The 27,751-nt window shown below is 40.8% G+C and overlaps 1 protein-coding gene across 1 annotated transcript in view; it reads right to left on the reverse strand.

Annotated features, from left to right (window-relative positions):
- Positions 1-2,612: 2,612 nt before the first annotated feature.
- LOC119723672 (glycine receptor subunit alphaZ1-like) overlaps positions 2,613-27,751 on the reverse strand; it is a 44,599-nt gene continuing 19,460 nt past the window's right edge. Inside the window, exons 2-8 of the mRNA XM_038194457.1 lie at positions 27,158-27,225; positions 24,384-24,610; positions 17,152-17,234; positions 13,967-14,116; positions 9,370-9,605; positions 3,969-4,118; positions 2,613-3,528 (exon numbers count right to left, since the gene is read on the reverse strand). Coding sequence (XP_038050385.1) covers positions 3,145-3,528; positions 3,969-4,118; positions 9,370-9,605; positions 13,967-14,116; positions 17,152-17,234; positions 24,384-24,610; positions 27,158-27,225 — 1,298 coding nt within the window. The 3' untranslated portion in view covers positions 2,613-3,144. The remainder of the gene's footprint in view (positions 3,529-3,968; positions 4,119-9,369; positions 9,606-13,966; positions 14,117-17,151; positions 17,235-24,383; positions 24,611-27,157; positions 27,226-27,751) is intronic.

Consider the following 27,751-nt stretch of genomic DNA (forward strand, 5'->3'; position numbering starts at 1 on the left):
TGCGGCACTTTTAGAGCGCACCCCGTAGATTTTCGGTTTCACAAACTGACACTGACCTTAATTTCACCAATTAAAACGGTTTTTGATTAAATGTTTGTGTAAGCACACAAGTATACGGATGGATTAAATTTGTGTAAAACCTTTCCAACCGTTTTTCTCCGTTCTGTATTGCCGTATCATGCCCAGGTGTCAGTTCGTGAAAACGAAAATCTTCCTATTTTGCGTCAGTGCGCGCACTATACCGGGTGAAGTTCGTGAAACCGAAATTGTTGATTAGGCCCTACGTGGTTTTCACGAACTGACACACACTTGCGCGTAAGACAGTGTCAGTTCGCGGCGCCGATGAACTTTCAACCTCCGCCCCGAAAAAAAATCTCAAAATGCCAACGATAACCAATCTAAGATCCCACAAATCTATGTTCTCTACATACCACGCATTTTCCTCAAATGTTTTTGACGTCTCTCGTCTCATCAATTGAGTAGTACTTTTGTAAATTTATGTTTAATTGGAACCTCAAATATGAAACGAGCGACAAAATATCACTGGACGGAACGATGGCATGGTATACAGAACGAAGACTTCACAACATTGAACAGCAAAATAGTAGATCAGAACTGTTTAACGGTGGTGAAATATTTAAATGAGCTTTGCTCCTTTAACGACTGAGCCCGATTAAACAAAATGATCTTTATAATTGTAGAAAACAATTCTAGCTGGAGATTCTTAACTGATAATATTGTGTTTACAATTCACATGTAAAAGGTCGTTATCTCAGACACGACAATACGCCAAACCAGAACAGCAGGGGACGGGAACAAAATACAATCGATGCTTTAAAACATTTTAGGGGGCCTAGCGGTTATGTGAACAGAAATGAAATTGTTATCCCCTCGTTAAAGTTACCAAAGAGTACAGACCATTTGAATGGCGGCCATCTTGGAGGGCTGTGCTTTTCTTCCACACATGGATATATGCACGAATTTACCTTCCGTTGGTAATGAATGAAAATGATAACAACACCTCCAAAATGGATGCTGTATTCAAAAAGTCTATAAGTGATTCGAAGTGTAAGTATATAATCACTTCACACTCATAATGGAGCACCGTATAGTGTATGTATGGCAACAGCATTGCGACATTTATCGATCAAAATATGAAACCAAAACAGCGTGACTCGTGACTCGGGCTCGGACTCGAGTCCGACTCGAGTCCCATTTTCCGTGACTCGGACTCGGACTCAAGTCACGATGACAAATGATTCGAACTCAGACTCGCCTCTGCGGACTCGAACTTGAGCTCGCACTCGACCTGCGTGACTCGGGACTCGACCAAAATTACCACAAATCACTATTGTTTTTTTAACAATATAATTACAAATTTTGTTGAAGGCGATACTCTCCTGAGCAAGCGACAGTCTGTGCGGTACAGTAGAAACGCATTTAAGTACTGTACATACACAGCGCGTCCGGCTGGTTTGTTTCAGACATATATATCTGGGAAATCGAAACATGTACCCCAGCGTCCACAATTGATACTGTTTGGTATTCCAAATTATCCTTTCCGGGTACTAGTGCCTTGCCTTATTTGACATGTTATACATGTATTTTCAGATTTGTGAATGACATAATCAACCAATTCCTATAATTATTATGGTTATGTTGGAGATTTTGTCTTCAATGAAACATCATGTTCAGTAAATATTGTAAGGCGGAAATTTATATTCTTACATACGCCATAATACCAACTCTAATAAAAACCCTCTCTTATTGAAACAAACCCTGAATCCCAGTAACTTGTACCAAAAAGTTTCGTATTCTGTTTTAAAAAGCCCTTTCTAGTTAATTACTCATCGTTCCGTTTCCAAAATGATCACCGAATATTTTTAGCAATATCGGTGAGCAATTCTTTGCCAGAAGAAGCACTGCGCATGCGCGTGTGAGACTATCATGAAAGCTAGGTCGGTCCGTCCGTCCGTCGTTAGGTCTCTGTCTGTCTTTTGTCTCTGAATCATTTTGTCGCTAAATCATTTTGTCGCTTTCACGTCGTCTGCATTATTTACAAAAAAAGTAGTGATAATACAATCAGCAGCACCCTTTTATAAAGCGATTGGAGGAAAAAAAACCAAACATGATAAATTATGAGTCTTCCTGCTACACCCCTTTCTAATTAATGTAAAGATCGAGAAAGATGATAATTTTTTAGTGTCTTCTTCGATGATGGGCTCCCCATGAGAAACTTCGGTACATATTTGTAAATGAATTTGGCAAAAACCAAGTATGACGGAGTTCACTTAAATCGCAAAACAAATTAAAAGTCTCGACCTTCGTTTTTACTTCATATTAATTTAAAAACATATTTTTATACAAAACATATTGTTCATGACGAGTTTTATAGACTTAACAATTGTTGTACCTCTGTCTTGGATTCTTTGGACTTTGAAACACGAAAACACGAAAACAAACAGCAGTAAACACAACAACCATGACAATGTCGTGCACCGTGCTCGAAACAGCTGATCGTCTGCTAGTTCGCTGCTCCCACTCGTGTGTAAAAACATAGTGAAAATAGCGTGGGTACCAGCGATAGAAGCGTTTCACACCGTACGTACCGTACGTACACAATCATAGCACACTCCCTGTGGGATATCACCTACGTGATATCCCACAGGGAGTGTGCCATGAATTTTTATAGACCTAACATGTGATCGTTCTACATATGCCAATGAAAATACAGTATTAAAGACAGAGGTAAAACAATAACCCATGATTTAACATGAAATTTCAAGCGTGTTCGTATTTAGCAAGTAGACCCATAAGGTTGACAGAAGACTGAAAATGCCGCATCCACCGCAAACACCACTTGAAGTTGAAGATGCTGTCCAAGGCGAGCTGAAAAAAGGGTTGACTCTGGCTCATAAACCATCAGAGGCCGTCCAATCGGGGCTCAAAGAAGCTAGAGGTAACCAGCGCCCTCTGGGGACGAGTGAACCCCCAAGGTTTACAGTCGTTGGTCTAATTTCGCCCGAAGACTGAAAATCAGCTTCCACCGCAATTGAACACTTCGAACAGAAGACGCTTTGTGCCAACTTCAAGACAGTACTTGCCAACAACAAAGTAAATCTGTGTTTCTTTCTCTTAAAAAAACTATTCTATGGGTGGAAGATCCGCCGTATAGATTCTGTAGTAGCAGACCCAGTAGGTGACGACGAAGGTCACAAACGCGAGTGGAAAGCCCACCCGCGATAGCCTGTCTATCCGGATGGCGGCGAGCTTGCAGCGTTTCCGTTCGGCCAAGGCCGCCCCATCGTGATGGAGTTTACTATAGCCCATCTCCGGGTCATTATCGCAGTGGCTCGAGTAGGAGTTCTTGCGCACGGCGCGGTAGCTCGTCTGGTAGTTGTAGCGGCTCCCGAAGCGACTGTTTTGCGAGTCGGACTCGGAACAGTGGTCCCGGTCCCGTGATGACGGGTCCTTGTACGTGTTGCTGTACAGGTAGCTGTTGTTCGATTGGTTCTGCCCTCCGTGATACTAAAAAAAGGGAAATTAAGAATTGTGTCAGAATTTTGAGGGTGAAACTCGAGTAAGCATCTAAAAGTTCCAAGAGTCAATTGTAATCCAGTCAATCATAAATCAATCACAAGCCACATCACACGTCAAATCACATGTCAAATCACAAGTCAATTGCACGTCAATCGCAGTCAGTCGTAAAGTCCAGTACATCACAAGTGACTTGAAGTCAATCACAAGTGACTTGCAAGTCGACCGCAAGTCAATCGTAAGTCAATAACAAATGAAATAAAATGTCATGTCAAATCACAAGTCAATCACAAGTCAATCGCAAGTCAATCACGAGTCAATCACGAGTCAATCGATTCGCTGGTACTAGACCATCGTATACATGTAATGTAATGGCTGGCAAAGGTAGCTGAATTCGTTTTAAATCGATTATTCGATGTCGATATTCTTACCGGTGTCGGTGATTTGAACGATTCTTTTGATGCTGCCCACCGTATATGTTTCTCGGCTTTGTCCTTGGTCCACAAATAGTGTACCACGGCGTATTCGAAAAGACTGCCGATGACAAACGACAAACAAGCATCAAACCATAAATCGATCGCCTGCAAGAACGGAAAAAGAAAAAAAAAAGTTGAAAGGTTTAAAGAAGATAGATGGTTCAATCTTGAACCATGTCACTAGCGTGAGCAACACCAGAATTCGACATAACGAAGGATATTGCCTCGTACCTAACTCCCACGCATCGGTATCTAAGGGTACAGATTATTTCAAAACCGCTCCCATTGAACAATACGCGTTGACTCTTTGCTTACAAGGGCAGAGGAGTACATCCTGATTGGTTACCAAGCCAGTGACGTCAGTGCATGTTGTTTGTAATAATTGGTATCCGGATTGGTATAACCAACGATGACTTTTTTGTCATAAAGTCATGTGACGGCTGATCAGCATACACCCGATTTGTCATAGGTTCCTTCACGTCCTGGGGTAGCAGCAAAATCTACCAACTGGCGGTTGAGGGCGCACTACACTCTTCAAGCTAATTTTGTAATAGAAAGTTTGACCGAGGATTATTGGTTGACTGATATGGTTGGATCGTGACGTAGCTTTTACACCTACACTAACACCAACGTGCGAACGTATCTTGTTGAATGAGGGTTGAAAGGTCACTGATCATGAAACTTCTCGGTCCCGGTTCCTTGCTGTGCATTCAGTGATGCGCACGGCTGGTTAGCAACCAGCGATGCGACCAACCACTGTAGGCTGGTCCCCAGAGTTGTTTTGATAAGTCCAGCTATAGGTCAACTAGCCTGGATTCGAGCAAAGTACTCGCTCGAATTTGCTCTCAGATAGCACTTTGATTTAATGCACCTCACACCTCCGGCTGTGGGCGACGGGCGTGATGGTTCTTTCGAGAGAACTAAAAACACCATTAATCTACCCAACAACACCCCCAACGGTGGGTTCAGCTTAATCTAGTCTGAGTGATTTTCCCCAAGGCAGAACACCTACTTCACGGGAAATCAAAAGTTATATCTGAAAGCAAATTTTGATATCAACCTCTCAAGACTCCGTCAAAAATAAAGTACACGAGTGACTTGCTTTCACCGTGCCAATGAGGGAATATACCCGCCATAATTGGAACCAATATTGCGTCGAGTTTTGATGCTTAAATTCAAATCAAGTTTGGGAACAAAACTATGACCGAGATCAAAAGTTCACGACCTACCTAAGCAAATTTTAACTCCTGACTATCATCAGGTGATCGTTGCAGACGACAGTGATAATCGTCAGCAGATAAGGGTATCCCACCTTATGTATTTCGTTTATTTTAAGTGTAATAATAATTATTCGGCAAATTCACTTATAACACACACAATTACAATAAATTCATAAAATTGGATATTAAAACAAAATGATACAAACAATGAGAAACCAAGTAAACACTACACACGAAAGACAGAACGTGGACAGTGCAGGGCTGCTAAGGAGAAAAACAAAAGTGAAACAAAACACTGTCGCCAATAGGGCGTATCTCTCTGTAAAGCGGGAAAACAAGAGACACGAATGAAGTTTTTATTGGCTGCAAATTGACCGTAACATTTGGAGGTACAAGACATTTTACTTTTGTGGGGAAACGCAAGATTGCTGAGGACAACTTTTCATTTCCGGCGTTGTAAAATTGAGCTATAGGCTATATGTATGTAATAACGTAATGTGTTGCATCTAGTTGCCAAGTCATCACTGCGTTAATTTCTTAACGACTTAATGACGCAGTGTATTATTTAACAGCGTGGTTAAAAAAAAAATGCTCCAGTGCGTGTCGAAATGATTGCATGCCAAACACGCACGAGTCCCGCAAGAGCTGCACCAGCCATCGCCCGTGTTCGTAGGCGGGTTAATTGGACGGATGTCCAGGCATGCCTCCCGCAAACTAAAACGGTATAGCTCATGGATGTGCTTGTTCATCACTGGGAGTTAATCAGTGACGAAAGCGAGGAATGGGGAGTCTTAACACGTGACATGAATACTGCGAAGCCAAAATAACAACCGGCTGCTCAAAACAGGAACCATTGGTAAAAGCATGCTCCTTATATACACTTCCAAATTACGGTCTATATAGCTGCCAATATTTACAGCAAACAAAAAGAAGGAAATTGCAAAAGTACTGATGCGGTCACACGGAATAATTATTGAACATCAAAGCCAATGGTCCATGCAAAGCCTTCATTAAAAGCCTGGTGCACCAAAGTATGACCGTGACATCATTTTGCCGAGTGCAGCTCGGCCAGGAAGTGTGACTGTACTTTCCCGAGCTCGCCCGACGCTTCCTGTCTAGATATTACGCCATTGGTGTTGGAAATATGGACCGTGACCATACAGCCGTACAGTCAACTAATTCGGTTTCACTGGTGCGTCATCGAGCATGTTACCACGATATCTTGAGTGGTATTATGTTCATAACAGAAAATATTCCTTTACCCAGACTCGACTATATGGGCGCGTGCGCGCTCCCTCACTTAAGATCGCGCAAGGCATGATGAAAAACATGGCGCAGCAAGATTGTTCCCTTGGAAACGAGGTTGGTATAGACCTCATTCACGAAGAAGCCATTTTCGATCGTGTTCGCTGAATCTATTTCATAGTTTTGAATTGAACACAATATATCACTGGCCTTCAGGTGCCCCCTGGGAAAATGTGTGCACTCCCAGCCGGTGCAGAACTTTAACCTACAATCCCGGTCAAAATGGTTGGGACACTTGGAAATAACCTTAGCCTCCAACGGTCACCAACTCCCCCGCTCCCCCGGTCAATGTTGTTCTCTTCAGGGGATGGAGCACGCACTGCGCAATGAGAGACAACATTGACCGGGGGCTGGGGGGGGGGGCCAGCGAGATTTTGCCAGGATTGTAGTTACGCCACTAGGTGATCGATGCATGCTGACATGGTCCATATTTAGTCAGGACAGAGTGTGCTCTTCGTAAATTATTTGTCTGTCATCATCACAACTCTACAGTTATGTCTACACAGCACTCTAATGTTCAATCAAACTTGGCCTTGTTTCTAGAGTCTTACAGCGACATTACAGCGAAGATATTTGTGATGTTCCTCTATGACAGCCCAATTACGTCTCAAATACATGTACTTCTGACCCATATAGATCAAAATGACTGGACAATTTCAATCTCGTCCGACCCACTTTTCGAACAGGATCTGATGAATAGTTTCACTGCGGTACCCGATGCTACATCAGAGTGGAACCAACCAACCGATCCCGCAAGCTCGGTGGTCGCGTGGTAAGACGTCTGCACTAGAACGCAGGAGGTCGTGGGTTCGAGTCACACCCGACGGGGACCTGAATTATTTTTTCTCACTTTCACTGGGGGGGGGGGGGGGGGGACACACTGAGCATACAATGTTTATACGTCGGTGAAGGGCAAAACCTAATATTGAATTTAAATCATCCTAACGCACATTCCATCTTATGAATAGGATTTGTCTGAATCTGAATTTACTTCAGCAAATGCATTAGCTTGAATCGCATCTGTCTGGTAGTTATCGCGTCTCAAGAATATACATTGTAAACCTAAGGTCTATACCATTCAATGTAGGTGGGCACAACTAATTTTTTTGTGGGGGAAAAAGACAAAAAAGACCAACAGTTTCCTCGAACCTTCATATTTGCTGAACACTTCAGCAGATTCAATAAAGCTCAAATCTGACCCCCTAAATAATTGAGAGTAATTGTGATGGATGTGGTAGAAACGCAATCTTGAGTGAACGCCAACGCGCGTTACGTGTTTAGTCCGTCAAAAAGCGCTTCATTAAAAAAAACAAAATGAAGAGTGTGCGATTGACTGATAGGAAAAAAAAATAACGTATGAAATTTATAGAGCCTATAGTTTTAAGCGAACAGGGGAGGAAATGTAGCTGGGCAGAATGAGTGATCCGTGGTATGGAATACAAAGCAGCCTTCGCTTCATCAATATGCATCTGCTTTGAAATTTAACGTGACGTTTTGATTGGCCTTATACAGGGGCGGACCTCGCTTTGGCTCAAGTGGGAGCTGTCGGAGGCGGTTAGCAGGCATTTGCTACATTTTTCTGCATGATTGTCCTATTTTTGTAGCCCAAGGAGGAGGGATTTGATACCTCCCTTCTTCCCTAGACCCACCACTGCTTTCGCTCCAGTGCGAACAGAAGAAGATTAGTATACAGAGTCAAATTTGTTTTTTAACTGCACGTGTCTGAGACAGCTAGAATACAGAGCCGTAATCGAGTCAATCACAAGTCATATTACAAGTCAACTCAAAAGTACGGTTATAAGCAACAGGTGAAGAGCAATGATAAAAGGAAAAACCTTTGACACAGCTAATGGGCCTTATTCACGAGTTGGCCATATTGAATTGAAAGTGAGGTAAAATCTTACATTTCGGAAATTGCGAAGAGAAAAGAAAGCAATTTAATTGATAACAAATTTCAATCTGCTTCAATGAATAATTTCAAATTTGTAATTAAACATTCCCTAATGTTTTAAGCCATATTAAAATAAAAAATGACAGTAAAATAAGGCTGCATTGTGCCTGCACAAATAGTCTGGCGCCATCCCATTCAACAGTTAACAGTTAATAAAATACATTCAGGGAACTCGACAAAATGGCCAACTCGTGAATAAGGCCCATTTGAATAGTATGATTGACTTGTGCCTGACTTGTTTAAAATTCTGCTAAAAAAATCATAATCTACAATGCACACAAGCGGTGTCACCGTATATGGGTATCTCTATTCGACAAGTGGTTTAATATAGATGCCAAAATACTGTATGTATACGACAACGACACTTGGTGGCAGTGGCGGTGGCAGTGGCGGTGGCAGTGGCAATGACAAAAACTTAGTCAAAGTGTTAAAAAACCGGTTTCTAGCACAAAAAAAGGGGAAATGTCCATTGTCAACCTCGGTCCCATAGTGTCGAGCAGTACGTTCCCGCTACCTGTTCTCTCGCCCTGGTATTGGATTAAATTGCATGTTCAAAAATATTGCGCGTGCAAATTAGGCACGGAGTAGTCTGGTGCCTGCCCGTGCTTTAAATCCTTGTGTTTTTGAATGCGGTGTCCGGGTACATACGTACGGGATCATGTCGTAAAGGCGTGAGATCCGAAAACACGTGTTTTGTTTCAAAAATTATTTCAAAAATCACCAAGTACACGATATAAAGCAATATCTGGCTATTACGGTATCGAATCAGGATACAGGAAGCAAGATTCCAACCCAGCGGTTCCTAGTGGAAACGAGGTTGAAAATAAAGTAAGCCCTGGGGACGAGGTTTGTCCATGGTAGAATAAAGTAAGCAAGTTACCTTTGTATAAGAAACTTTGGGCAAGCCGGCAAACGCGCCGTATCCAACGGTAGTGGTTGTCATGGTGAGGACAGTGGTCACGCCCAACGACACCCTCGCCGCTGCTTGGCCGATGTCGATCCAGAAGGACACCCAGGAGATGAGTACCAGCAATGACGTAGGGATGTAGGTCTGGATGATGTAGAAGGTCAGCTCGCGAACCAGCGTGAAGCTGAACTGGATGCAAGAGAAGTTGGCTGGATACAGGGGACAATAAACAAACAATTAAACAAACTGACAAAACCAAACATACAGAAGTTGAAATCTCCTTCCTGTAACCAGTTAGGTTGGTTCTTTCCTCACCTTCCACCGCTATGGCCCAGGTTCGATTCCTGTTATGGCCACATGTAGTCTGAGTACCATACGTTATCCACGGAGCCAAGTCTCCTGTATAACGTCTGATATGTCTAAACATGCAGATATAATGCAAGCCGCGCGCCAGCCAATCGGAGTCGACTTTACTAAAATCGTGACGTCATTTCATTCCCAAATCAGGACTAAAACTATGATTGGTCAATTCGAATGCAGTGTTTTGTAATACAACAGCCGCGCGCTTGTAGCGAAACATAATACAGAGCGCGTGACCACGGCCTTTGTTGCTGTGTCTAGCGGTTTTTTTAATCCATGTCTCGACGCGACAACGGATGAATGACCGAAGACCCGACATAGAAAGCGCCCGCTGATTGGTCAAAAGCTAGAGGTCAAGATACGGTTGTCTTGCATAATTAATCAGCAAATCTGTTCCAAAATTATAGACCATGGCTTTCGCTATGGTCTATTACATAGACTAGGCCACATGTGGATAAAAACCAACAACTATATCAGATATTTGATAGGATTGTAAAATCACCAGAAAAAACCCCAATGTAATCACTCAATTAGTATAATCCTTCAATTTATTCGAAAATCGATATTATCAATATTCAAGGGTTTCTGCAGTTTTAGCTCTTTTCCAAAATCAGTTTAATTTTTGCAAGTGTCAGGGTTTGAACAATAACAAATGAATGCCTTTGACACAGTTCAATTTGAATACATGTAGCCTTAAAGTTATAGTCCATCATTTGTAATTTGTGCATTTTGTTCGTTTGAAGCAACAAAAGTGCTCAAAATCTAAAGAAGGGTACTGAACAACTAACCTGATAAAGTTTCAGCTCAGCTTCAGCTATATATTCTGAGAAAAACAGCATTCTGGGATCTCAATTTCAAATCAAAAGTTGCTGAATCATGTTTTGAATTGCGCCTGAATTCAGCGTCCGAGACACGTTCTCGCTGAGCCGAATGCAGCTACGCGATGTCGTGCACTGATCTGACGAATTATAGCAACCGAGGGTGCGTGTGCGTCGTGCCAATGCTTGCGCGCGCTTCCCCGAATAACAAAACGAACTACTAATTTAAATTTTCCTACGGTGCGTCTTAAGAAGCACCGTTGGAAAGGCCTTCTTTCTTTGATTACTTCAAAATGACAGCTTGCCAGAATGAATAATTTCACAGAGAGTTTAGTCCCCTTACTATCTTTCAACCAAGTATGTTTTTCAACAATAATTACGAAAGCTACTTTTCGGATAGCTGCAAATGATGGACTATAGCTTTAATGTGACTTGTGAGGACTTGTAATTCGACTACAACAACAATGACCGTTTCTCTTCGGTTTAAACAGTTGTAGGTTTTACTTTGGCTTATAATAAATTATCAGAAAATAGTACAATGGGACATTCAATAGATTCCTTTTTTTGAGCGGGAATTGAACCCGCTACTTCAGAATCACAAACTGGCGCTGCATACCAGCTGAGCTATCCAGCCCTTACATGTATAAACAGTCTTCTAAATGGTCGATATATCTGTTCATGCGTCCCTAGCCAGAAGCCATTATGTGCTATGCGGCCAGGGAATAAGTCCAAATTCCAGACGCATATAACATCATCAATGCTACAAAGCTTGGGAATTGGAAGTTGAGAACATTCGGAAGTGACGCGGCTTGCGAAGTTAAAACTGTTTTCTTCATGGTAATGAAACCAATGATTCCCCCGAAGCGCTCAGGGCACATTAGAGCCCGCAAGCCTGAAGAAATCGGCAAGATGAGACAAAGTTTTTAGATTGGGAACGAAAAAGGTTAAATCCCCGGGGGAAACCCACGGAATCATGGATCGGATGGACCGAAACAAAAATGCAATTTTGCAAATGGGATTCGAATCCGGATTTAGGTTTAAAAAAAAGAAAAAAGGAAAGGATATAGTGCCTCCACAGGAACTCGACCGATTTGATCATGGTAAAAATAAATGTTACATTGCAAAAGGATTTTTTTGATCATTACCAAAATGAAGAAAATGATCTTGGGCACGTACCGAAGGTAAACAACAAAAATGCCTTACTTTGAAAAAAATAATAATAACCAGCATTACCAGAAATTGGAATGGGGGTCGAACTGCTTTACGTCGTAGAGAAGTAATTACCAAGCATAGTCTATCGTTATTTGTTACTAATCTGTCCAAAATAATCGATTTTGTTGAAGGATCCTAAGAGAATACGCGCGTCCGGCATGCAAATTGTGGGGTGACTTTAACATAACAGAAGTTTCAAAGTCAAACTACAAACATGTACAAAGAAAAAACCGACTGAGAGAAAAATTATTGAAAGGACTCAAATGTTTTACCATAAATTAAACAAAATAAGGGCACGCTGTTCTAGCTTGGATGGAAATAAGATCAAATAAGGTAAAATACAACGGATGGCCGACTGACCATATTGACACTTTAAATGTTAAATTTGATCCATCGGGTTATACTGAGGAGATGTACAACGTTAGAATGCGCCTCGCCGCATAAGGCATACAGAATTTCTCGGAACAACATATTTTACCCACCTCTGAGTCTCAAATGACTTATCATGACACTCTCTAAAAAACAACCCAGACATGAACCGATGCCCACAGTTGACCTGGAACAAGAATACGGCGCAAATATTGATTTCTAAATCGGCGAATACAATTGTTGGAAAAAAAGAAATCTTTAAGACCAATTATGAGTCGGCCCTACGGGCGGGGTGTATATAGTGACGCCCTATAAACGCAGGCTTACCGTAAAGTGATAGCAATTATCAAGTTTTGATGCCCCAATACCGGTCGAATTTCCTGTTAATAAAAGGAGCACCCCGGGAGCGGGAGGCAAACGCGAGGATCCGACTACAGACATAATATCGTTATATCTGGCTCTTCCCACATCGCACGGCCAGCCGGTTCGGATGACCAAAGGGGGTAAAGTGAGCCCTCAAGCGTTGGTAATTTAAGGAAAATAGAGTTGAGCGTTCGCTGAGGATCCCTCGCAGGTTTAGCGACTCTATCTTGTGAGTCTGTCATCAAAAAGTGGAACAGTCGAAACTGACTTCTCTTTCCAGTCTTCAAGAGTCCTGTGAGTTTATACAATGCAGATTTGATGTGGGTGACAGATCTGGGGCGAACGGGGAAAGGACATGGGAGGATTCTTATCAATCATTAAATCATATCGCTGAGTGGGAAGAGCTAGAAAGAAGGGGAAAAACAGAAGCAAAAAAGAAGCCACGTTGAAAAGATAGCATTTATCTTTTAGAAAACACCCCAAAGGAGACGATTTATTGAACCAAGCTGTTTCTTGCAATCTGGACTAATCGGACTGCCCAAGAGTACGGGAGCCATATAAAACATAAACTGTGTCAACACCCTTACCAAAAAAAGCCTGCCTTGACCTAATTGAAGATGTTTCCCCAGAATTTCTCAAATGTAGCGAAACTGTGATGCCCCCTTTTCCCCAGACATTTTCCCACAGTTACTCACGGACCTCGAAGATCGATCACCTACAGAAAAGATTCCAATTAAGCCATTGCTCGCAAGTGGCATTCTCCTTACGCTCAAGGAATGCATAAACCTCGAGTTCCTTTCACTCGGTGGCCCGTTCTCCGATATTTCTCAAGCACATATTAAAAAAAAAACTCCAAAGCTATCATGTGAAAAGAGTCTTAAAACACATGCACTATCTAAAAGGTCCGATTCAGGGCCAGCATAGTGGGGTGGATAGGGGAGTTATTTTGGGGAATTGTGACTTTGATGATACAATCATGGCATTTGGTACACATTCAGAGTATGTCATGAGAAAGATATTTGGCTATATGGCCATCGCAGATTTGTCCTTAGGAAATATATAGGTAGAATAACAAGCAATTTCCATAATTTTCAAAATGGCTGCCATTGCTTGTTATTCTACCAATTTTTTTTCCCAAGGGGCACATCTGCGATGGCCCTATAGCCAAATACCTTTCTCATGACATACTCTGACTGTATCATCAAAGGTACAATCACATCACCCATCATTCTGCCGTACTAAAAATGGAGAAGTGTCATTTTGGTGTCACCATTTTGACCCTGAAAAGTACTCAGGTCAACTACAACCCGGATTCCGGGTCAATGTTGACCCGGGACTTTTCAGAGTATGACCAGGCCAAGTCTCGATCACAATGTCATTCTCGACCCAGAGTGATCGAGTTAAGCTTTGACCCTTGACCCGGATCGAGACAGGACACTATAACTTACCGTTGGAGGGACCTGTAGACACGCGGTTGTGGCATATACCGAAGGGAATATCCCTCTGCATGGCGTACTGCGGTAAGCTGATTTCGGGTCCCACCGTGACGGGGTTAGGCATCTTCCATAAGACGATCAGCTCATCCTCCGTGCTTTGATCTGACACGAGGGGAAGGTGTACATAAGGATTATCTTAAGTGCTTGTTGTACAGGTCAATGCTTAAGTGCTGAAAGAAGATAATGACAGAACTGTGTACATGATGGAATACACTTGGGTGCACCCGAGGGTGTGTTTTCTTTTAGCTTTCATTTTTTGCTTTCTCTGTGTTATCTTCTGCTTGCCTTTGGCTGCGATAATGCATTTATTGAGCAGGGGCTGTCACATTGCAAGGGCCATGTTTGAGGTGTCCCTTGTGGGAAGGGTTATCACGTGTCTGATCCGTCTACACAAGTCGTCTGAGTATCACCCGTTGTTCAACGGAGCCATCTCCGCGTATAAACGTCTGATATCATGTCAGCATGCAAATTTTACGCGATCCCACGCCCCAGCCAATCGGAGTCGAAACTGTGACGTCATTTCGATCAGTAATGTGGACTACGCTGTTGTTTGGTCAATTTGGCTGCCGTATTTTGTGTATAATACAACAACGGATTACCGAACACTCGATAAATCTAGAAAGCGCCCGCTGAATGGTTAGAATCTCGAGGTCAAGACGCAGTCTTATTTTGCATAATATTAATCGCCGAATCTGCTCGCAAAATTATCATAGACCCTTGCTGTACAAGGGGATATTCCATAGACTACACAATGGGGAATTACAAAATATGCATCTGTTTTGGTTACAATCATGGTTTACAGAAGTGAACGTATTTTTGTAAATACAGATATGCACTGATCTTCAGTGGCAGCTTGTATCAATATTGTACCCTAAATTTAAAAACAGCAGGTAAAACTTGACACAAATTTGAAACTTGACAGTATTTTGAGATAAACATCACACCTAAACAGATGTGTAAGTATACTTCGCGCATGAAGCGGTAACGTTTACGCCCCACACTTTGAGGTACATCCCCAGCTACAGAATGAACAAAAACAAATTGACTCAGTGCATGCGATCCGTATCTTATGGCGGCTGGGGTAAGACTTTACCACGGATTTACGACTTCAATTAACCCCTTTAACCAAAGCATTTCATTGCATTTTTGATTAGATGCCAGCGTACGGAATTTGCAACTGCTCGGAAATTAATGGGATGCATGATTTACATCAGAGAACATCCCTGGCAATGCGGACAAACATTAAATGTGAATATGTGATAGGAAGCAAGCAGGGTGACCGTAAGGTCATGCCCAAATTCTGCTAAATGCACTTCAAAAATCTGTCAATTTGATCAAAAATCTGCCAAATTCCCCAGAATCACTGGAAATACACTATAAACACTTAAAATCACATGCAGATGTTGTAGTATTGCCTTAATTAAGGTTCAAAAAATTATGTTATAAACATAAAGTTATGTGTTTATGTGTAGTCACATAAAGATGTTATGAAGTTGCGTAAATTTCATGCAAAATCCGTATCCAAGTGAACCTCAGAAGCTACACAAGGCAAACTGTCCCATTTATGCAAGGGTTTGCTTAAATAGATTGAAGCTTTTTTTAAACAAATGTACCGGGCATTGTTTTCAAATTTGCTACGTTTTTCTGTTAAATAACTATTTTTGGATAATTCTGCCAGAAATCTGCCAAAAAATCCATTCTGTCAAATTTTCTGTCAAACTCGTTTTTTACGAAAAATTCTGTCAAATTTAGCCGAAATTCGGCTAAAATGGTCACCATGGAAGCAAGAAATGCTTTTAAGGTAAGAAAATATCCATGGAGTTTTACCACGTCTAATGTTTCTTGCTCGTCTCCTGCTGAGCTCAGCGGGCGTCCATATAAATCTACGAAAGTGTTTAATGATAGAAATGGGGCACTGTCGCAGTCACCATTAATTTCAGTCGATAGATAGAGCGTTTTATATTTACAGCATTTCACTTTATCTTGACTTGTAATCTGCGCATAAAAAGACGAGGTACTTCGGACTGCAAAGGGCTTAGATATTGCTGACGTATGCTGTATTGCTGCGGAGGTATAGAATTTGATAACAAAGTCGGAATAGATTATGCCATTTTCCCGTGTTCGACCGGGCAGTCAACCTTTGACAAATGGGGGAAAAAACCGTGAAACCGAGACTAGCAGATTGAGTTGGGCATCTTATCTACTGAGAGAAAAAAAAGGTCCAATTTTCTTTTTGATAAAAGGTTTGACAAAGGTCGTTTTGCGTTTTGAGCGTTTTGTTTGTATTGTGTGTTGCTTCTTAAGATGCAAAATTCATTCTTTAAGGTCATTCAAAATATTTTATCTGGTAAATATGTTTACCAATTTCATGTCAGCACACTCTCTATTTGCATGTTGTTTTTCTGGACTGAATATAAAACAATAAATACTGGTATAAGTTATAAAACTGTACAATTTGTATTTCTTTAAAAAAAAAAATACGTAAATCGATTTAATGAATATCTGCATTATGGGCTTTGCTTTGGTTTAAATAACTTATTTTTAATAAAAAATAGCACAACCCAGCACCTGATTTAAAAAAAAAAGCCACGTGTACCGCCGTTCAAAAAACACAATTCTTATAGCAATAAAAAGCGATGTTTGTTTAAGAGATCTGGGAGCACGAACATTCCCAGTATAGGATAGAAAGCAATTAGGAAGAGTTCCGGCTTTTTTGTTTTCAACACTCGACAGAATGACGCCCCGAATTATCTCATTGTCATTTCAAGGCTTGTTAGCGTTGATTCAGCTTGGTAACTTCTGCGCGATGTGTGCTTAACGATCGCCGGCACTCGACAACCAATTACTGGTCTCGAAACGGACATGGCTCGGTTAAGTGTGCCTAATTGATAGTGAAGTGGTTACCATGCAACACCAAATTGAGGAAAGCCGTAGAAATAATTGCAGTTGCACATCGAAATGCATGAATTTCATTAATGAAACAATTGTGCCAGAATGTATATTCTCATTTTTTTAAATATCTTTTAAATTATTGGTATAATTCCATGCAGGAACAAAAATTAGACCTCTTTTTGTTTTTTGAAGTTAATACCCCTAAGCTAAAAAAAAAATGTATCTCCTCTACTTTACAAACTTACAGCTTTCAATGGCGGTCATGCACCTCTGCTTATCCATCGGGAAAGCCTTGAAATCCATGTGACAGTACAGCACCAGACTCAATCTGCGGAAACACACACATACATTGAACAAATTGAACAAATCAAAATTACGCGTAGACAGGAATATGTAACTCAATTGCTATGAATTGTCAACATCTGCTTCTTTTCTTCATTTTTTTTGTTTGATTCAAGATGACAAATCCCGTTAATCCGGCAACCGAATACAAATTAGCTTTCTTTAAAATGGCTGGTACCTGATTGGTATCCACAGAGTACGATGTAAATGGTATAAGAGGACCAGACCATATAGTGTGAGACAACAAGGCACATCAATAACCGAATTAGACTTTTCAGAAAATCGAATTTGCAATCCGCATAGCATCGTCTTCAACAAAAGCTTTTCCCCCAAATCATAATGAACGAGCCTTATTCAATAATAACATGCATGATTAAATTTGAAGAAGTCGACGGTGGAACGTTGAACCTGTACACATGTACATGTATATCAATGTGTTTCTTTGAATATTTTACAAATTCTGTTCCAAGACTGTAAACGACAGGCTTTTCGTTTTTAAAAAAATGGAAGATGTCAACACCGACGGAATTTAGCTTGCAATCATCAAAGTTAACTGTGCCGATCTCGGGTGAGACGGAGTACCAGTATATTCTTTCCTAAACCGTCAATTGTGAACGACAATTACTCGAATTGAGTGATCAACATGTTTGGCGTAGTGAAGACCTATTTGCACGTTATCAAAAATTCAGTGGGAATTGTACTGGTTGGTTTATGACACTAGATAGGCAACACTGTTTCCAACGTGTGTAAACTGAATGAATAGGAGTCAAAACAAGCTGGCAGGTTGTTCGAGGATGAAATAAGCCCTATATGCAACTCACTATATTGGGAAGTAATGGTACAAGTCAAGTAAACGGAGAAGTTGCACTGTACAGGCCTAAACTTGAAATATTGGATGGCTTTAAAATGCTGTAAGTGAACGTTAATAAAGCAGTGTGCAGAAGGGCGAAAAAAACATGAGACTCAGAGGGAGACTGTAGTCTTGTGGGTAGATGTTGACGCCTATATGTTTATTCCACATGTCTAACGTCACATACGACATGGTCTATAGCATTTACTGCCACTCTGCACAAAATGTTACCGTAAATAAATATACCTCACACCGTAAAAGCTAAGCTTTAGGTTGCTTTTCTGTTTCATTTAAGACAGCAATCCCTTAGTTCAAGGTGAATCATAGAGGCTGTTAAGTGATGACTTTTTAACCCGACTGAGTATAGAGTCTTTGTATATACATCATACGGGACTGTTATTCCACGATTGACATTTGCGATTCGGCGGACACAAACACGTAAAGTGGCATTAATGTTGTTTTTGCCAGACGGGCGCTGGCCATAATGTGACATTCGGTGCACACTGGAATATATTCGTGTACACGTGTGAGTCGTTATGCTCGATCCCAAAAGGTCTCTGTAAATAAATAAAAACTGCGCCTATGGCTTCGGATTAAGAGTGATACCGTTTTAAAAGAACCAATTGGTTGAAGTGAAAAACCGATTAAAGGGTGATTATGAGATTCCAAGCAAGACAGACGTAACAGCGAATTGCTAGTGGCCCTTTGATAATTGTTCATAATTAATTTACAATAGCTTATAAATATTCGTGGTAGACTTCCTTGAGATGCAGATTGAATAAGTAATTTCATCGGGCTACATCTCGAACCTCTGAATTTGAGAGACATTCCTTTGATCTGATAAAGAAAAGGAGTGTTACAAGATTTTGCTTTTATCAATTCATCGAGCTTGAATGGAGAATACAAATCGATATGATTCTGTTTTTACCAAGGCCTTTTTATATAAGGAACAATCATGTTACAGCCTTGGTCGTAGTGTCCTTTTCAGTAAACGTGACAAGGACGGGCTTTCGTCCAAGCCAGGCCAATCTAAAGAAATCACATTATAGCAAGACATCTTCCTCCTCATGTTCAGCAGATTATGTTGCTGTTACATCAACAAGGCACGCTTGCCTCCAGTGCAGCCGTGCAGGTCTTTGTTTTCTGAAGCAGCAAAACTCAATTATCAGTATATGCGGATTGCTGATGAATTAAACGGAAGGTCACTATCGTTTCTCTCATCAGGAATAACAACAGCCTTATATTGAAGAACCGCATATCTGAATTAAAGACCACCATATATATGTCTAGAGATGAAAATCACGGGGGTTCTGCCTTGAGTATTTCGAATGCTGCAGCTCTATACAGAACCGCGCAGCCAATGTCGTGACTTCAGGCTTGAAATGAGGTTAAAGTTAGTCGCGTCTCCAGCTGGTTTTGATATCTACTCGATCTTGAACCAGTTCTGTTCGTGCCCCATCTGCTGCCTGCTGTCACGGTCGCGGTTGAGGGGGAGGACACGCTGTGATCACGTCTGTTCCATCCATATTACATGAGTTACTTTAAAGAGCAACTCTAAGCAACTCCGTGTGCCTTATGCACGAGTCGGCCATATTGAATTGAAAGTGAGGTAAAAATCTTAATTTTTGGAACTTGCGAAGAGAAGTGAAAGCAATTTAATAACTAATTAATTCCAGTCTGCTTCAATGAATAATTTGTAATTTGTAATTTAACATTCCCTAGTGTTTAAAGCCTAATTTAAAAAAAAATGACAGTAAAATAAGGCTGCATTATGCCTGCATAAACAGTCTGGCGCCATCCCATTCAATAGTTAACAATAAATGAAATACATTTAGGGAATTCGGAACTCGACAAAAATGGCCAACCCGTGCATAAGGCCCATGATGTTTTTTAAACATTAACAATATTCAGCATAAATTAAGTTCACTTTATATACAGTATAATTATCATGCTATTTAAATTAAATCGCGACGTCCATTCACAGTGTTGAACAAAAAGCAGATTTGAATCTGTTGCCGCAACCACTCATTTATTTAACGAACTCGATCGGAAATATCTCGGAAGCTGCGGGACAACGAATTCGTGATTATGCATGAGTTACGTGAGTTGTGCCGTGCAATTTCTGGACGGAGTAGTGTTTTGAGTTTTGACCCCAGTTTGGTCATGTGACATGTTGGGGCTGGGCTACTGATACTTTTGACAAAATTTGGTTGAAATCGGTCAAAATATGTAGGAGCAATAGACAATGTCAACGTTTGTTGCTAACTAACTACTAACGGAGAGACATGATGATTGGTTGAGCAGCTATCCCGTAGCTAAAAACGAACGTGTCGTCATAACTTAATTTACATATAATGACTATTCACTTTCTTGAATGCTGATGTATAATGTATTTCCGTGGACAACATGCCTAGAATGCCACCAACGGCTAGTAAAGTGCGGACATGTTTTTGGAAACTTGTCAAATATTCATTTCTGAATTTATCTCAGTTTGAGCTTAATGCTCGTTTTTTTTTTTGTTTTTTTTTTTTTATTCCCAAAGGTTTTTTTTTTTTTTTTTTTTTTTTTTATTCCCAAAGGTTTTTTTTTTTTTTTTTTTTTTTTTTTATTCCGCTTTACATTACAACAAAATACACACCTGTATTATTCTCTATTAAATATGATCTAATAGCTTTAAGAAAGGGGCACTTACATTCCATCAAAACACAATGATTTTAACAAAACAATGTATATCTATATATTATAAATATAACTTTGAGTTCATTTGAAAACAGTTGACATTCTTTGCGATAATCAAACCTGTATTATTCTATAATAAAAATGACATTTAACTAAACCTTCATATAACGACACGTACATTCCATTCCAAAAGTGGCTCGTATTTTAGCACCAATCCGAATTGAACAATTTCATTTCTTTGAAGGAGCTGTTATTCCAACAGGTATCATCGATAACGATCACACTTTAGGGCATATTTTGCGTTTTCTATTCGTCATTCCACTGCATGGAGTAGTTCCTTAAAAATCTCCTCCTGGTGTCGCTTGGGAAGTAAGCATGTCATTTATATGTCCCTTCTCGATCGAATGATCGTCAAGACACGGAACAGTGAGCTTAAGACGATCCGGCTCATGACAAGTGTTACAAATTAACCTCACCAGGTGGAACTGGCGCTAGACTGTACCTTCCCGAGAAATACTGTGTTTAAATTGCCGGGAATATATCTAATATTGCCCTAGCGGAACATCCTGACTGCGGAATAATTTCAACCCAACATCCTGTTATCCAATAACTTGTGCCTTTCTCCAAGGTTGCCTAGCACGGCACGGAGGCCCCTCCACTACTCCGTATAACGAGACCCGGCAACCGCAGGGGCTGGATGGTAAATGCTTGTATAAACTCTGAAACTCGAAATAAATTAAGTGCCGTGGACCCACACATTCGCGCAAGAGCTAATAAGAAGCATCAGTGGTATATTACCTGCACAAATGCCTATCGAACCCTAGCCACTGTCGGCTTATGTACGATTATCAAACGAGCACTGTCGACTTTGCTAACTTGTCATTGTCAATCAACTATAACGAGTTTATTGATGAAAAATTGAAAATTGCTTTGAATCGAAAACACGGTTTGCATATGTCTAGCTTCTGTCTTTTTGCACTATTTGCAATTCTGGGTCAAACCGCGAGAAATAAATATTTGGAAAGCAACCTTTTCGAATCTTCTCTCATATCACAGATTTGTAGCTCCTCGGAGTATTTTGCGAAACGTCAGGTGGATACGCTTAATAGTATCGCAGTCGAATCATCCGATGCTACCGCACTAATGACATCCGAGGAGTCTGTGGCCCAGTTTTTGCCGACTGGCCCACAAATGGAGTTTAACGCAGAAGCAGCCCGAAGCCAGACTTATACCAAGATATGATCCAAATTGTATCTTTTCCCATGAGCTGTAATAGGGAAAAAAAGGGTTTCAACTAAAACATGACCCTTTTTTCGCACTAATACTCTTAAACCAGTTCAATATATATAGATATGAATCACATAAGTACATTACCAAAGACCGCTATTAATAAAATGTGCGATTTCCAAATTTCATATTTGACCCATGGCGATTTGATGAGCCGTCTATACGATAAGAAAATCAAGCTTTGCACTTAAGCCCTCTGCATCCTCTGAGTGCAACCACCTTCCGCTTTCCTCCTTGTAATTTTCTCAAGGATGCAGCCGGTCTCTTAGCAACAAGTTAAGTGCTAACATGGTGACAGTTTTGTGGGAGTGAAATCAAAGAGAAAGATAAAAAAAAAAACCGAAAGCGATTTTCGATGGAGATATTAACTGGAAGCAGAAAATCCCCTGGGAACAAGGAAAATGCCTTGAGCGAGGGTTAATAAACCAGCCAAACTTTCAACCAATCACACGTGAGTAAAACTTGATCACGTGATCCAGAATTTTTTTAAAAAGATATTAAGAGAGACGTATATAGATATTTTACTGTTTTATCATCTACAATATTTCCTCTCTGAAAAAAAAAAACCTTGTGAGAGGAGACAAAGAAGAATTATGTCTTTATCTGGAAGTGGTATGCTTTTAAAGGATATCTAAACACTGGTTTATACAATAAGCGAATAAATGTGTGTGTTTGGGAGGTATTAAAAACTCTGTTTAAGACCGGTTGAAGTCTGGATGGGTGATAAACCCCAGGCGAAGCCGAGGGTAATTATCAGCACATGCCTATACGTGATGCCTACGTGAGTGCATGCATACGTGAGGATTGTGAACGTTCAACCAGTGAAACGTTAAAAGGCACCGGATTTCATGGGAGTCAACATTTCATGTGACACTGGAAAAGTGTTTAAGACCAGCCAGCCATGTCTTTACCATCCGTTTAAGAATGGCCACGTGACGGGCACTCGACCAATGGGTAAACTGCATCAGGTATTTATGAATAACCAATAACAATCTAAAGTGAGACTTAAAATGCTACTTGCAAAGGTCATTGTACCTCACAATGACGCAGCTGAAATGTTCTTTAGCCCGTGCCGTACAAGTCGTGATTTGGCAATTTAGCTAGTATGGCGCACGAAGATTTGGAATGCACACAAAATGAAATTGGACATGTTATCTTATGCTGAGACGTTATCGTCTAAGAACACAGACGTCCATCGATTCTAAAATGATCCAGACAATATGGCAAGTTAAATCCTCTCTGGCTGATGAACTCTTGATAAAATAATATCACTTCTTTAAGGGAAGAGGCGTCTACTGCCATGGGGGTTCAACGGACTTTTTTCACACTGTCTGAATATATCCCCATCTGGATATACCCTGAACAGGCTACTGTGGAGGACGATTTTAACGGACTCACTTTATTATGGTAGAATATATCCACATCAAGGTACACCATGATCACTCTGTTGTGAAATCTCACTACTTTCATACTGTGAAATATATCCCCATCGGGGTACGCTCTAACACGTCAACTGTGGTTTGTGGGCTGTCACTGCTGTTCCAGTTGCAGTGCAGGCGTCCTTACGTTTATGCGCATGCGCTACTTTTACTGTGAGGTCAAGTAAAATGCATATTCATTACCGCATGACCTCGGAACTTTTTTCGCTCCGACTCATTGAAAAAAAAACACCCTCTTACGAACTGAATATTCATTAGACTTAAAATATCAAGCCACTATGCGGTGACCTCAGTGTACTAAAATAAAAAAATATATACAGAGTGTGCCAAAAAAGTGCAACATTAAGAAAACAAATAACTAAATATGTTTCATGCTTTTTTTCTTCAATGAAATGATACATTACATTAAAGCCTGACTATTTGTCAAGACACTCCTGTTCACCCCATACCATTTGGGTCTCTAGATCCAGAAATACAATCGATTAAGTGAAAGGGTGTAAATTGTACTTGGGCCACTCTCACCTGGACTTGCTGAATCCGAGTTAAGCTTTTAGGCCTAATAGGAATTGAAGATGATGACATCACAGGTGAGAGTCATCATCATCATCAAGTCGGCCACAACTTGAGAGTGTCCCAAACAAAATTTACACCCTTTCACTTAAGAGGAATGGGGAATGGGGGTTAAAAAGAATTGATTAAGAAATAGTCAGGCTTTAATGTAATGTATAATTTTATCGAAGAGAAAACATTATAAAGCAGTTTTTATTTAATTATTTGTTTCTGCATGTTGCACTTTTTGGGACACTCTGTACCTTAAAATATATTCCAATAGGGATATAGCCTTAATGGCTTATCAATCTGTTGCTTATTATTGACTTACTTCATACTGTAGAAAATATCCCCGTCGGGGTATACCCTGATCAGCCTATTGTGGACGGTGACCTCATGGAAGCTGGCCCGTTTCTCGTTGGCGAAGAACAGGTCTGGTACCCAGATCTTTTCTGCGACACTCATGCCGGAAGAGATGTAAGGTAGCGTGCTGTAGTTGGCGAAGGCCATGCGCGGATCGTTCCAGTACTCTTCCAGAAGGATGGTCATCCCGTAGTCCTAGTGACAAAAATGGTTGATTTAATTACCTTTTTTGCGATTGACAAAATACTTCAATGTCAAAATTTGCCCACACGACCATATGGGACCACAGTCCGCATACTTTTTCAAGCGCAACGAGCGCTCTCGATAATAATAATGTGTACATGCATTTATAAATTGCACATATCCACCAGGGCAGTTGGTGCCCAAGGCGCTATATCATTATTACCCTGCTCATTGGGCAAATGAAACATTCCAAAGACAATCTCAGCTCCCAGGGGAGTATACAGCTCAATGCAGCCATTTCGGCGCAAAGCAGCTAAAATCAACCGCAAAAAACCCAAAAAACACACATCTGTGCCCTCACAGTTACTCATTTACTCCTGGGAGGAGAGAAGCAATGAGTGACAAAGTGCCTTGCCCAAGGGCACACGCACCACAACGCCAAGCTGGATTCGAACCCACAACCTGCAGAATTATCCGCAGACTACGAATTCAAGGCTCCAGACCACGAGGCTACGGCATTCCACTCTATCTGTATGTAAGCACTTTTGCGGAAGGAAGGGCAACACTTCTTGGCTCTCGGTCATAATCACCTAATCCTGCGTACATGATCATTATTCTCTACTAAAAAGTAAAAGTCCTAGCTCAGAGATTTCACATTTACCCTTCAAGCACATTATGCATGTACGCATGCGCACAGACCACAATGCCTTGTCGATCCGTGAACCACGCTCACCGTATTAACGCAGAACTTTCAGTTAGCAAAGACACTTAAAATGGTATAAGCACGCCATTTCTCCGTGCCCAGATAAAGTACGCCATAACTATTCGCCAAGCTGGTGCTATGACGCTTGGTTATGGCAATGCCTTTATCCACAACCCTTTGCGTTTCTGTTTAGAGATTCGGTACAAAGCGGATCAGCAAGTACTACCGACCTAAGAACCGACTGTTGGGCACGATCGAGCGAATTAATAATGAAATCGAATTGAGCACATTTGAGTTTATTTGAAGCACAATGACGCTTGGAAGCGCATGGCCATTGGACATTTTTGCGCTAATGTCATTTCTGTTCATGCTCAGTTCACTAAAAGCGACTTATTTGCTAGCATAAAAATATACAGTATACCTTATGTGACATGCGATTCAGCTTAAATGGATATTGAACGTCCCGGAAAGGCTGAAATGGGCTACAAAGCGCGTTTTGAACGAAATGATGATAATTGGAAAGAGAACTATTTTCAAAAATCTGGGCGTTTTGTGTTATTCTTGTGATGGCGCGCGAGAACGAATTTCGTGGTTAAAATTGTTGACCATCAAAAACGAGCTGTTGAGTGCTAGTCATGATTCCTGCCCCAGTGCATCGCATTCTGCGGACGTGCGAGGAACAAGATTTGTGTTTTGGTAAACACAACGTGTACTGTACATTGAATGGACATGGCTGGAAATACGTACATGCGTATGCCACAAAACGTCCGCCGCGTCAAAAGTAAACCACTGGAATTGTTCGTCTTTTCTCAGGAACAGTGCGACATTAGGTTAGTTTCCTTTCAACAAGACCTTTGAAATAGGTTAAGTAAACAATCCAAAAGGTATGGGGAAAGGGGAGATCTCATCCAAACCTACAAAATCATGACTCGAATCGACAGGATCAATTCAGACTCAATATGTCAGAAAGCTCACTACCTGGGTACCAGATCTAGAGGACATTCACAGAAACTAGCCAAATCCAGACCAAGACTTGATGTAAGAAAGCACTTCTACAGCCAGAGGGTATAGTGGATAGCTGGAACAAATTGCCTGAGAGTGCCATTCAAACACCCACACTTCTCTGCTTCAAGCAGAACTTAAGTAACTTGGGTTTCTAATGGGCAAATGAAGCCCCCTTAACCCCTGCTACACTTCTCTTCTACATGACGTGAAGATGGATGTGGCCTTCAAGGTATGTTCAAGGTTCTGTTCAAATCATAAAATGTTTACAGGATTTCAGGCGAAATGCCCCGTTAAAGCCAATCATAAGAAACCAAATTATGATAAAACCTCCCTCAAATATTCAACGACATCTCACTTGGGAATTTACGTCAATACAATAGGGTATTTACGGACGAAAGCCACGACATAAAGTGCAGTGGTTACTCCCAACTCAATTAGGTCGTCAGGGGAAAACTCCAGTGATCCTCGCATTTGATAACGTTGTCGCTCTCATGAAATTGCATGCAATTATCTTTTGAAACTATCGAAACGGCAATTGTTCCCTACTGCTTGCTTATCTTTTTTGCCTGATCGAACTCGAGTTCATGCCAAGTCAAGTTTGCGGCCGTAATTTGATTTGAAAATATTTCAATCTGTCATAGGTACGATTGTGCCGTCAGTATGCACGGCCGGCCAGGCACCGAAGACGACGCAGCGAAAGGTCATTTAAATCTTGAAAATAAATAACAGTTCAAAATGTCTTTGTAATAATTCTATTTCATTCAAGATGTTTAAAAGACAATAATTACTGACATGGACCTTACAAATGACGACGGCAGTCTAGTACCCTGACGATTAACGTATTCACTTACCATTGTAACTTCGGTCACCTCGTCCATACTCAAGACGAATACACTGCAAGCTACAACCGTCGGTGGGCCTGGTGGAAGAAACAAAATCGAAAGCTGTAAGATTTTTTTTCTTTCTTACAGACACGTCTACCGATATCGATTGTGTATTACAAATCCCAGGTGTGACCATAAGCATGAATATTTTAAGAATTATCCACATATGACCTTTTTATCACCGAAAAAAAATACCCAGTTGAGAATTTCCGTGAAGTTATCTATGAATAGTGTATAACTCTGTCGTCGAGAATCCCACACCTTTTCCCTGCAAATACCAAATCAGTTAATTATATACAAGCTTGCGAATAAAAAACAAGAAAATCACAAAATCCCTTTCAAACCAACATGATACAAAATATTGGAAACTTCGGCACGCCAAACATCAAAGCCACCCACTTTAAAAAGAAAAATCCTGGATCAGCGGCTGCGAATAGACTTTCAACATTTTTTTTACAGTATATTTATTTACATGAAACCACAGATGCCTAATTTTGTACTTTTGACGCAGTTCGCACGTTTTCACAGCATCCCGGAAACTCCTATATGCGTGACACGGAT

Source organism: Patiria miniata, unplaced genomic scaffold (genome assembly GCF_015706575.1).
Source record: "Patiria miniata isolate m_02_andy unplaced genomic scaffold, ASM1570657v1 HiC_scaffold_17, whole genome shotgun sequence".
In the NCBI taxonomy this organism is placed as follows: Eukaryota; Metazoa; Echinodermata; class Asteroidea; order Valvatida; family Asterinidae; genus Patiria; species Patiria miniata.